The 13,204-nt window shown below is 46.7% G+C and overlaps 1 protein-coding gene across 1 annotated transcript in view; it reads left to right on the top strand.

The window, feature by feature from the left end:
* Positions 1-1,700: 1,700 nt before the first annotated feature.
* The window catches only part of LONRF2 (LON peptidase N-terminal domain and ring finger 2), a 34,000-nt gene continuing 22,496 nt past the window's right edge, over positions 1,701-13,204 (top strand). Inside the window, exon 1 of the mRNA XM_033051730.2 lies at positions 1,701-2,457. Coding sequence (XP_032907621.1) covers positions 1,704-2,457 — 754 coding nt within the window. The 5' untranslated portion in view covers positions 1,701-1,703. The remainder of the gene's footprint in view (positions 2,458-13,204) is intronic.

The raw sequence follows: 13,204 nt of genomic DNA, 5'->3' as shown, positions 1-13,204 counted from the left end.
CTAATTTCTCTTCCTAAAATCTACATCACTATGTTGTGTTGTGCATGCTCGACTAGTAGTTAGGGCTCTCTCATCCTTTCAGGGGTCCTATTTCCGATGAAGGCTCTATGTCTTCATCGGTGTCCCCTGTGTAACCTTGCAGCTAGCACAAGCACACTAAGCTTGGGGTTATGTAATTAAGCATATGTTCCCACAATAAAGCCTTATCCAAGTTCCATGACTGGAATCATCCCAATTTGGCCCATTCCAAGGTCAAAACTTTTTATTTCTAGATGCTGCTTATCAAACCTACATCCTTTTACTACTCCCACCTAACATCTGGAGGATTCCATCTGCTTTGTCTCACCATTTCCTCTTTTCTTTCTTTTTGCTTTGTAACAATTATTTTCTATTGATATCAGTACAATTTTGCTAATATAGCTAAAATTTAGTTAGCACGAATCACATTTATCACACTGCAGTATATAACACCACCAACATACATCTAAAGAAAGTTAAAACCATACTATTTGGAAAACCAATACACTTTTATAGTATAAAAACTATTTGGGACAATAGTTAATGAATGAGATTTTCCTGATGTGGGCTGAGGCCATTAGTTGGAGGCCTAGCAGGAGAGAGGCAAAGCCAAAAATACCCTCTGCTGTCCAGCTGCAGCCCAAAAAGCAGCTGGACGTGGGTATCTCCCCATTGGATTGACAGGCTTTCCGCTTCTCAGAGCGGTTTGTTTACAGCTGTGTCTAAAATAAACGTTGCCTAACTTTTTTTTTTACTGCTCCTGTTATTCCTGCGGAGCAAGTTGGATTCCTCTCTGACTCACGCATGATTAACTAACTTCCAGCTGCATTATCTTTATTGTTGCTGCCGATGCACAAGCCAGCGCTCAGCACGACTCGTGGATCCCAAGCTGTGCTGGCGAGGCTGCCACTTGCAAAAAGGATTTTTTCCCTAACAGTTGTGGGGTTTGGGAAACGTCTTTTTGATTTTTTTTTTTATTTGTGTATTTATTTATTTAAGAGACAGCAAGTACCTGCTTTTTCGGAGACCAGAGAAATAAAAACAAACAACCGATACTGCTCCCGGACCCACTCGGCGCGGTGCGCCCGGCGGCGGGGAGGGACCGGGGGGGTCCCGGCGCACGGCGGGACGGGCCAGGAGGGTCCGGCAGCCGCGGCGAGGAAGCGGTTAAGGCCGGACACCAGGAAACGGGAAGGAAGAGGCTGCGCTCGGCAGGAGCCGCACGGCGGAAGCCCCCGCGGCCCCGCTCCCGCCGGGAGCCGCCGCCGGACCGGGCGCACGTGCGGGCGCGGCGGCGCGGGGGCACGTGCGGGGCGGGCACGTGCGGCACCGGCACCTGGCAGCGGCGGCCGGGCGGGCACGGAAGGAGGGGCGGAGGGAGGGAAGAGGCGCTCCCGCCGCGCCACCGCTGCCCCCGGGGAGGGCGGGCGGTCTGCCGACCTCGGGCGGTTTTACCCAACCGCTCGCCCTTTACATAAGCCTGGAGCCGGTCCGCCCCCCATCCCCGCCACCGTTCCCCCTTCCCCTTCCCGGGAGCCGCCCCCCTGCTGCAGAGATGTGACACGCCCCCCCTCCATCCCTCCCTCCCTTCCGTCGCCGTCCCCTCCCAGGAAGAAGCCGGAGTCGGCAGCGCCGCGGGCCCAGCATGGAGTAGGGCGGCCCGGGGCCGGCGGCGCCGCGCGGGCATGGAGCTGGGCCCGGGGCCCTGCGCGCTGCCGCCCGCCGCCGGGGCCAGGGCGGCGGCGGCGGGGGGACCCTGCGCCGAGATGCTGCAGGTGGCGGAGGAGGCCTTCCGCGGCGGCAACTTCGAGCTGGCGGCCGAGATCTACGGCTCGGAGCTGGCCGGGCTGCCGCAGCCCGAGCGGGGCCTGTGCCTCCGCCGCGCTGACGCGCTGGCCAGGGCCGGCCGCATGGCCGAGGCGCTGGACGCCTACGGCGCGGCGGCGCGGCTGGCGCGGCTGCGGCCCGAGGAGCTGCGGGAGCTGGCGGAGAGCGTCGCCCTCAGCATCCGCGACAAGGAGCTGCGCCTCCCGCCCTGGGGGAGCGGCGCGGCCGGCGGCGGCGGGGCGGAGGGCGAGAGTCTGGGCGACCCGGCGTGCTGCCGGCCGCCCGAGCTCTTCGCCTGCCCCCTGTGCCGGCGGCTGCTGTGCGAGCCGGTGACCCTGCACTGCGGGCACACCCACTGCCGCCGCTGCGCCGAGCCCGGCGACTGCGGCCGCTGCCACCGCCCGCGCCGCCCCGCCGAGCCGACCCCTGCCGCCGCCGCGCCGCCGCCGGCCGCCGGCCGCCCGCGGGTCAACGTGGTGCTGGGCAACCTGCTGCACAAGTGGTTCGGCGCCGAGAGCCGGGCGCGGCGGCTCCGCGCCGAGGGCGACGCGCTGCGGGAGCGCCAGGAGCTGCCGGCCGCCCTGGAGAAGTACAACCAGGCCCTAGAGATGGGTGAGTGGCGCCTGCGGGGAGGAGGAGGAGGGGGCGCGGCGGGGGCAGCGCTGCCCGCCGGCACCGAGCTGGCCCCGCAGCCGGGCGGGGAGGGGGCTTGCGCTGAATGGTGGGAGAGGGCACCTGGGGGAGGTTACGAGCGGGAATCCTGCCAGCGGGTCTCCTCACGCCCGCCCCCCGCTCCAGTGAATGGCTATTTTTGTTCTATTGGTATTTCTGTCCTTGCTCTGAAGGTGCCTGGCGTTTAGCTGTTCGCTGCCGATGACTCATTATGCAGTATTTCTAGAAAACCCGCTTTCCTATTTATGGGGAAGCCATCATTCAGTGTAGGATACGCGGTAGTGGTCGTGTTGTGCCCCGCCGCGGCTTCGTGGAAGAAATGAGTATGTGAGTCGGATTCATTCAGCTACGTGCAGCTGCACCTTCAGCAACATAAAAGCTTTGAAAACATGTAACGAGATATCAGTAGGTGTAAAGGCTCAGAAAATTTCCTTTGTCTTGGCACTGTGCAAAATACTTGAGATTAATCTACGTTTATCCTTGGAGAGATGGGTCCGCCCGTGTTTTGAGCGTAGCCTCTTTGTTGACGCGCATGATTTCTGTGTGCAGGGTGTTCTCTGAAGAGCTTGGCTTTAAATAAAAATGCCTGCCTTCCTCCTCTGCCAAACCGATGGCAGCTTTAGTTTATCAAAACTAGCTTGTTTTCAGGCTCTGTGCCGAGTAGTGGGTGGATCCTGCTCTCTCGGTTGTAGCCTTGTAGTAGTGGATGTGCGTGCGTGCGCCCGGCTTGTTTGCCCTGCGAGCGGTGGGGGTGGTACAACACCGCCAATGTCGGAGAGCCGTGGAGCCGCGATCTCGGCAAATCCCCCGGGATCTGCCGCTCCTCCGCTCTCAGCGTGATGGATGGCCGGTTTAATCGAGGAGGAAGGGGGGAGAAAACCTCCGTCGTTTCAACACTGACGAAATCCTGCGGGTAAATGTCTTTGAAAGACAAGTGTAGGGGAAACTGTGCCGCTCCTCTGTCGATGAGCTCCTTCCTTGCATTGACTAAAATCCGTGTTCTTTGATCCTAGTTCTTACATGCAGAGATAAATGGCTCTGATTTTTTTTTTTTAATTTCTTTTACTTTGGAGAGAAACAATTTCACCGTTATGCCAGTCCTTGACTCACTTTCATTTTTTTTTGCCACGGTTTCATGGTAGGTATAGGAGATAGTATGCTATGCTATCCCATCCCAAACTCTTCTGTCTCCTCACAGCTGATGCTGGCTGTGGAAACCATTAAACCATTACTTCTGCTAATTCTTCCATTTTTCCAGCTAGATGTGACAAGTTTTTAGTCCTAGCTGAGTGTCCCTATAAAACTATTATGTGGTTTAGCTGTAGTAATCCCTATTAAAATAGGGCAGGATGGAGCCCAAGAAGGAAGGTGAAACAGAGGGAGAGGAGAGGCTTAATGTAGGTCACTGGTGGATACGGTGAGTTTTCGGTAGGAAAGCCTCCTAGTATTTTTGGTTCAGGGTCCTACTGCTGGGGAAAATAGCATCTCATCAATGAAATTCATGTTTGAGGAGGTTTTTAGAGAACTGTTTTCACTGTTGTCTCTCCTTCTTGCTGTGTCTGCATGGGGGTGAAAGGAGAGGGAGGACTGTGGTGTGCTGCTGGTGTTCTTACACAGTATGTGTCTTTCTCCCTCCTGTCCCTGGAGTACAATCTCCAGCCATGACTGTTGTGCATCAGGGTCTCAAGATAACTCCTTTGCAGTGTCCTTATTCATGTCTTCAGTGATTTTCCAAGGAGCCTGGAAATCTGTTCAGAAAGTCCTCATCTGTTAGTGAAATTGAGTTTTTCCTTTTTAATAAAATTGTAGTTGGAAATAATAACGGATATCTTGCTAGCATTTGAAATCCAAAAGCTATGGGTTTACATGTCAGAAACTACCCTGTAGTGGATCCCAATTCCTGCTGATGGAAGGCAGCCCATGTCCCCAGCCCATCATCTTTTTTGATGTTTTGTGCGTGACGGTGCTGTTTCTCACAAATTGAACTGCTGTGTATGAGCCTCATGTTCTTAAATTCTTGCCACATGTTGATCAGGTACTGCTTTTCAGCAGTTGCCTTCTTGTTTTCCAGCCAAGTATCATAGTAAATAAGGAGAAAAAAACCGTACAGCTCTTTTCTAACTGTTCAGTTATTTAAATGTTGGCATATGGGTGACTTAAAAGCATAGGACAGCCCTAAGAGTCACACCATGTGCCTGAGAGCATTGTCCAATCTGTCAAGCTTGTGGCTGTGACCGTTTCCCTGGGGAGCCTGTTCCAGTGCTCAGTCACCTGCTTGGTGAAAAATCTTTTCCTAAAATCCAGCCTAAACCTCCTCAGACTCAGACTCATGCTGTTTCCTCAGGTCCTATCCCTGGTCACCAGAGAAAAGAGATCAGTGCCTGGCCCTCCACTTCCCCTTGTCAGGAAGCTGTGAATTGTGATGAGGTGTCCCCTCAGTTTCCTCTACTTCCAGCTGAACACAATTCTAATGTGTGAGAAGATAAGTGCTTTTAACAACCTCAACATGCTTGTGTATTGCTATCGAGTGTCAAGGGCCTGGGTATCACTACAATTTCTTTGCGGCATCTGAAGGCACATAAACACATTGCTTATACAATTATGATATAAAGTTAGGTAAAATTCCAGGTTTCTTGGCAGTGCGCACACTTCAGTGAGTTTTTTTTAGTGGTGCATTTGTTACAACTAGCTTTGTGTGATGCAATATTAAAGCAAGTTTTCCTGTCACTTTGCTCGTTCTGATTGTGACCTTATTCACACTTCAGTTCTCAAGGTGCTTCAATTCTTGAATTACATTTCTGGTGCAATCTGGAATGTCTGGTACATATTTCAGGTCTGGGAAGAGGTCTACATGCCTTTAAGTTGTCAGCTTTTTCCAGTTCAACAGTTGTAGTCTTACAAACTCATACTCTTAGTATGTTCCTCTTTTGTCCTAAACCATCACATCTACAGTAACGCTGCTGCTCCCATGCTCACTCCCATAGTCTGCTATGGATTCAGGTGTGGTTGAGTGGGGTTTTTTGTTCTTAAGAAAATCAGCTTTGCTATTTGATCCTTCCAGTCCTCTTGAGACGAGATCTCTGCTGTTTTAGACAAAGTCACTGCCTTTTTTTTTTTTGCTGCTATAGACATTGTAATAGATCCTCCATTATTGTACAGTATCTAATTACCACAGCTCCAAAGCAAGCATATGTCAAGCTGCTTGAAAGAAAGCATTTATTTCCAGATGGATCGTTTTTTGTGCCAAGCTTTATGCTGTTCAGCCATCATAAGATCAAGTATTGTCCAAATGTTGCTCTCATGGCCATTACCCCAGATTTCTCAATTTCATTTGTGTGAGGATCAGAGGTGGGCTTCCTCTCTGACATCCCTTCTCTTCTAACTGGTCTTGATTGCCTGGACTCCTAGGTTAATTAAACTGAAATATATGATACATGTGTGCAAGATTGCTTCTTTTGTGGGGTTGCTTTCTTTTGTTTATTTGGGTTTGGGGGCTTTTTGTGCAGTATGTGCTTTCTGCACCCTTTTTTCTTTCACCTGCTGCTCTCTCTGATGGATATACTATTTGGAGAGACTGTGCTTGGGAGGAGTACAGTCATTTCTTTATATCCAGGCATACATCCTTAGGCTGTGTATCTGAAGTTAAAGTCAGCTAGATTTCAGTGACAAATTAATGTATTTTGAGGATGTGCTTTAGGGAGTGTGTTCTAGTTTTGTGGGGGGTTTTTTGTGGTTTTTTTTTTTTTTTTTTTTTGGGAAGATTGTGAATAGAGCTTTTCCCAGGTACAGCTCTAAAAGAGCTGTGGTGTGGATGAGGGTGCATTCATTAGACAACATGCATGCAGAGTATGAGAAGTTTGGGATGGTCTTTGGTCATGCCTTAAGCCAGAATTTCTCTGTGCCCTTCTTTGTACTGAAACAGCCTGTTAACATCCTGTGCCTTTCCTGTAAATAAACCTGAAGATGTCTGCTCGGGGATACAAAGCCCAGGGGTGTAGTTTTGTGGCTCCTGTTACTGCTGTTTTGTAGAGGTTTTGTTTCCAGGGCTGTATAAGCAGTTGCAGGTCTTGGGTGGTCTCTCAAGCCTGCCCACAGGGCTGTGGTTTTGCTGGGAGGGCTGTGACGCTGTGGTGTGCCCACCTGACCCTAATCTCAAATGAGCTTCTTTGAGTGTGAAAGGTTGAGCCTGTCCTGGCTCCTGTGGTGTGATGGAGCAGCTCCTTGTTTGCTTGCTGTGTGCTGTGCAGTTGGGTCCCAGCCGTGGCGTTCCAGGACACTCTGTTTCTACATGAGGCATGTTGGCTTTGGTGTGTGGTTACCCATTGCTGCAGAGTTTATCAAGCCTGAGAAGATCATTGTTTCTGGAGAGCTATAAGAGCTCAGCAAACACTCAAAGTCGTTGCATTTACTCCTAGTGTGATGGACTCTTCTGAGCAGAAATATGTTTGTCCTGGGCTAGGGGGGAGATAGCTAATGCATGCAGTTGCTCACATTGCCTAGGATTTTAGTTTCACCCCTAAAGGGTTCCAGAATGAGCATGTAGGAGATCAAGATCAACTGTATCACAGAGTTTTCAAAACATGTTGAAAGATTGAGGACTTCAGGTGAAAAGGCTTCTTTGCACTTTCCATATGTCTGTGTGGATCTTTGTTTCAAGTGGATAAAGGGTGGTGTAGGAAAGGCCAAGGAGAAGAGGTGAGTTTGTACCAAGTCCAAAGTAGTGTCAGAGGTAGCAGTGTTTTGGGGCAAGCAAGGGAGATGCTGTTGTGTAGCTGCTGGGGATGCTCCGTCTCCAGTCTCCAGAGTGGAAAGCTGCTCACTGAGCTCTGGCCCACAGGGTGGTGGTTGTGGTCTTGGCCAGACCTTGGAGAACCTTCCCCTCTTGTCCCAGTGAATGATCACCGTAAATTGGTCTGATCCAAAAGAAAGCTTATTGTGGCCACTCAACACTAATTTTGTGTTCAAGCAATTAATGGAAAATTATCTGATGCCTTCCAAATTCTCTCTTTGTAAGAATTGAATTAAAGGGGTGGGGCAGGCCAGGAGGCAGTAGAAAAAAGACACAAAGGAAGACACAAATCTTCAATGTGAGTTGATTGGAGAGCAACTGCTGTAGATTTTCCTTCTAGGTAAATGACAGATTGTGGGGTTACACTCCTTCCTGGAGAGCATGGCACAGGTGAACTTCCAGCCAAGCATTCTTGGAGTTAGACTGAGTGCTTACAGGCTTAAGAGAGATGTGGGGAAGTGTTCTGACATGCCCCAGAAATACGTAATTTGCTTGGGCATTTTCCTTCTATGTCTGTGTCTAAGTTGTTTCAGATAAAGGGGGATAATGATGATCAGAATTTCTTGGTGGACTGGTGGGACAGCCTTCAGGTGCTTTCCTACTGCACCCCTGCCCAGTGATGGATTTCTCTGTTAGTCCTAGGTCAAGGGTCAGAAGAAGCAGAGTACCCATCTGCACTGGGAAGCTACTGAGCTCTCTTTAGAGAGAACTGTGCTTAAATTTTTGTAGAGGAGGCTGATGCCTTTGTATGCATTTTATTAATTCTGCCATTTTCTTGTACCCTCATTAATGATGCACTTGCACCAAAGTCTCGTTCAAAGAAAACTGCTAGAGAGATCCACATGCACCTGTATGTGAATTATGTGTATTAGAACACTTTAATGGTCTCTTCTTTTGTACATCATTTCTAGAAGGCTGCTATTAAAAGATAAGGTTGTTTGTCTTTTCCAGATATGGTAGAAAAGATGTTGGCCAAATCTTCCTTCCTCACAGGGTCTTGGGTACACTTTCCTGTTTGCAGTAGTAAAGAAGTAAGTCTTTGATGGTGTACCAGCCTTTTTGCAAAAACAACAAAGAAGCCATGGTAGACAACTGTCGTGACTCTGGCAACAGCAACTGGTTCAGTCATTTTAATAATGTATCAGAAGAATATTCAATTTTGTAGCTCCTAAATTAAGGTGACTTAAGACAAGAATGAGAGGTAGTGTTTCTGAAATTACCTGCTACGAAAAATAGTAGTTGCTTACCACTTAGAGGAGTTGTGCTAAAAAAAGGAACTTTCCCATCCCTCTGTAAAATCGTGTCTTGGAATCCGCTTAAAGTGTGTCTCCAAAACCTCTTTGCTCTGTTGTACATGAATGTCAGCACTGGAAACATGTCAAGTCATTTGGAGGAGAAGCTTGTGTTACTCTTGCTTTGTGCAGAGCTTGTGGTTGAGTGTTCAGGTCCTGTAGTTGGATCTTGGGAAGTTTTTGCCTGCTTGTAAAGGGTCAGTTGAAGGCAGAGGCATTACTGAGCTGCAAGACCAGAGCCAAGGTGGTCAGGAGGCTTGTTCATCCCTGGCCAAGGGTAGGAGGCATCATGCTGCATGGTAGACAGAGTTACTGTGGGTTTTTTGGGGTTTTGTGTGTTTTTTTAAAAAGTAATTAACATTGCTCATGTAAGTTAATACATCTTAAATGATACAGAACTGTATTTCCCCCTCTCCCTTCATGTATGTAACCCAGATGTAAATTCCTATAAATAATTGAACTACTTCAGCAATCCTTGAGAATGAGTTATACCTACTTAACAAAGTCTGAAGAATTTTTGAAGTCTCTTCTAGCAGCATACTCTTTTTTCTTTGATAAAGTATAACAGAATGTCTTTTACTTTTGAAAGAAGACATTTACAGAACTGGCTTGTGCTTCCTTATCTTAAAATCAGTAGGGTATTGCAGTACTCTTTTTTGCAAATGTATTAAGTGGTCAGCTCTATTTAAGGACAGAAAGAATGAGGTATTAGCTGAGAAATAAGAGGACCCTTTTTGCAAAAGTTACAAGTTTTGAAACAAGCTTTAAAGAAAAATAAGCTTATGAAGACCTAAAGAGTAACTTGTAGAAATGTAGCTTATGTACTAATCATGTTAAAGAAGGCAACTAGGTTGTCACTTGTAAAGTAGTTTTATGATAGAATATCTGACTGTAAATTCATCTTACTAAACTGTGATCACAGGTGACCTGCTTGACTGGTCCCACTTGTCTGCAAAGTGCAGTGGTGTCTTTGGAGTCTCCTTGCAAGCACGAGTTCTTTTGCTCCTAGCATAGGTTTCTTTGGGGAGATCAGAACTTTTCCTTGGGTACTTTGGAGATCTGGAAGGGGGTTGACCCCCTGAGATTTTTTGTTTTGGTTTTGAATCTTGCTTGTTGTATCATACTTTGGTCCATAGATATCTTGATTTGGTGCAGTCTCTTCACCTGCTCTTTGAGAGGATAATTCCTTTCTGACTGGGGCTTTGGTAGGAAACCTTTCCCATTAACTAAATGCTGGGTGAATTAGCATTGGAAAATGAGTCATATTTGTGTACTTACTGCTTTTGTGATACTAGTGCCAAGAGGCCATAGGTGGACTTGGGGTACCTCACGTGAAGCAGTCCGAATGTCCAAAGGGTAGAGTGGGAACTGAAAATACAGGAAGGGTGTGTTGTTTCATGCTGTATTACCTGGAAAGACTAGCAGGCATCTAGCAAAGTGTTGAAAGATTAGAATTTGCATAGGAGGAAACAATAATTTAATATATTACACTTAGCTCTATGCTGGAATGTTCTTGAATTTGGGGCTTTTGCTGCTGCTGCAGTTCATGACTTATTGGTTTGGAAGTAAGGTTATCATTGGCTTTGGAGTTGTGGACATGCAAATTAAATTGTAGGTTAATGTAATTGGTAATACATTAATTTGTAATAATATAATGTAATGTAATTTGCATGCTTCTGCCTCATGAGACCATAGCTACAGCACAAAAGTGAGGGTGCAAAGTTAGCTGCATCATCTGTAGCAGCTCTTCTGGGTAGCATACAACTTCCTTCATGGTGTTTCTCCGGAATAATGATTAGCTGTGCTTAGCAGTGATGACAGTCCAGCTTTAAATAACATATGGAGCTTCCTAGCTGAGGACTTACTGAACCTGAAATAAAACTGCTGAGAATAATCTAAAGCATTTTGTTCAGCACACTGCAAGAGCTGTGTTCTTAAACCTGGGCTTTTGAGCAGCAAAATACAGAGACCCGAGAGAAATTAGTGTAAATCTTAAAGTTACATCTTCCTGAAAATTGGTGGCACACGCTCCAAGTGGAGGATGGTAGTGCCCCATTCTTCTCATCCTCACCACAGCCTATTTCAAGAGTACCTAAGGCCGTACACTACTGTGTGCTCATGTTGGTCCCTTGGTCCTCCAGGAGAAATGGGTGTTCCGTTTACCTGCAGGGTCCTGTTTACAGATGCCTGCCTTGTAAATGCTGTGGTAGGGTGCTGGGTAGACTTCTGGAGGAAGAACCATCTTCCATTGCATTATCTGTGCACTAAAAGCTCTTGCACACTTTCTCTGGGATCTCTGATTACTTCAGGAAGATACCAGTGATGTAAATGCAAGAAGGAAAAACCATGGTGTTCAGAAAATATGTATACTTCCTAAAGTCCAGTTGTTAATCCAGTTAAGGTGGACTGATGATACAGAAAACATGGGTTTGCTGATGGCAAGTATGTGGTCATGTTCATTGTCCCCATTAATCAGGTTTGGGAAGCTGACACTGGTTTTCATCTTGGCCGTGAAATGAAGTCTTATTTTAAAGTCCTGAATGTCTTTACTACTTCTGCTAGTTGTTTTATCTAAACTGCACCTTTCTCTTTGCCACCCCCTATTTCCCTACCAAACAACCCTGTGCATTCAGTTTTGTGGATGGACTTGTCATGCTTACATGAAGTTGGAGGTGAAAAGCTAATTTGCTATTTAATTAATTACTAAAACTTGCTAATTTCTCAATGAAATGATAATATGTTTAATATTATTTTTCAAGCTTATTAAAACGCTTTCAATACTGAATTGTTCAGAACATAATGTAGCAAAACAAGCCAAGTTTCTTTCTCTCTCCAGGGCAGAAATTTCTTTAAAATGTGAGAGAAATTTCTGCTGAAAAACTGTGCAGGCTGACTCTTACAAGCAAGACTGAAGGTGTTTGTGATGATGCTATTTTAATTCTGCTTATGTCTTCAGGAAATATGCTTAGTATTGAAATAGGTGTGAACAAGATGCAATTTTCTAGGAAGAATTGTCAGATAAGGAGAGTTAGAGAGTTCTAGTAACTTTAAACTTGTTCTTTCTTTTCTGAGTTCTGGAAGAAATTACAGTGTAGTTTATTACAGTAAAACTTCTATCATCATCTACAGTCAGCCGGGCAAACTCTCATAATTCCCCTAACTGCCTTCCAGGCACAAGGAGATTTTGGGGAGCCCTGTTCTGGAATGGTGGAGTCACCATCCCAGTGTATGCAGTAACACTGGATGTGGCACTTGGTGCAATGGTCTAGTTGAGGTGTTAGGGCATGGGTTGGACTTGATGATCTTGGAGGTCTCTTCCAACCTAGTTATTCTGTGAATTCTGTTCTCCTACCAGCCTCCCAAATTCAACAGAATAGTTTTTTAAAAAAACTTGAATGCTTGGGCAATCTAGAAAAGTAATTTTGGTTGATAGCTTCTGCATAAATAAAAACACACTATCATGAACCTGCAGATGAGCACAAACATGGTGTGAGAGGGAAAATTAGTGATTTTGAAGAAATCCAAGTACTCAGCCACACTCAGGGTAGGCAGTATTTGGTGGTCCAAAGGAGGGTCCAGGAGGTAAAGACCCAAACATGCCTTTGCTCTGGGCCCTGTATGGGCCCGGGTTTTATTTGGTACAGTGGGATTATGGCTGTGGGGGGAAGGGAGATGCCTGGGAAGACTTCCAGGACTTGTGTCTTGGAGGAAGTCCCTGTGTCCCAGCTGCCCAGAGCCGCAGATCCTGGGAGCCTCAGTACTGCATCCCTGATGCTGACAAGGACATAAATTTTGCTGTGCAGCTGTAGATTCCCAGGAGGAGTTGGATTCACAAAATGCCATCTGCTGGTATTGTGGAAACAGTAAAATTTTCTACGCTTTTCTTTTTTAATTTGGCCTGAAATAATAAATCATTTTATAAAAGAAATCTTTTTTTCTCTGCTTTTTATCTCCAGAAGAGAGAAAGGGTGCATTATTTTAAAACAAACTTTTGGCTATTGTGCAGCTTTTTCTTTTAGGGTTGTTTCTTTGGGTTTGTTTTGTTTGTTTTTTTTTAACTGCAAAAATAAACTTAACAGTTATTATAGTGTAGAATCAAAATGTTAAGAATTGGAAGGGACCTTAAAGATCATCTAGTCTCACGGGCTGGGACCCTTTCCACTAGACCACTGGATTGGGGTGCTCAATTGTCCAGCCTGGCCTTGAACACTGGCATACTTGTACACTGGCATCCAGCAGCATTCCCAAACTCTGTACATCCAAGTCCTCTCCTTTCACCTTCTGTAACTAATTATTTTTGCCACAGCATTTGCTGTGGCATGTAACAACTCAGTATCATGGTGTTCACAAGAAACCCAGTAGTTATTTTGGCTGCAGCTGGGTATATGCTTTTTCATCCCACTTCTACATGAACCCTGAGTTGGAGTCAGTCAGCTGATACCTCCGTTCCACTGACAGAAAATGAAGTTTCAGTCCATCTAGCTTTGCCCTGCTGAAACACAGACCCTCGTGGGACAGTCCTGCTCATAGCAGGAGGCTGGGAATCAGGGATGCATGGGCTGGGTGTAGAGCCAGCAAGATTTCAGGTTGCACTGCTTGCTCTGTG

Source organism: Catharus ustulatus, chromosome 2 (assembly GCF_009819885.2).
Source record: "Catharus ustulatus isolate bCatUst1 chromosome 2, bCatUst1.pri.v2, whole genome shotgun sequence".
Lineage (NCBI taxonomy): Eukaryota > Metazoa > Chordata > Aves > Passeriformes > Turdidae > Catharus > Catharus ustulatus.
Note: the sequence above shows the minus strand (reverse complement) of the source record. Positions and strands in the feature narration are given on the sequence as shown.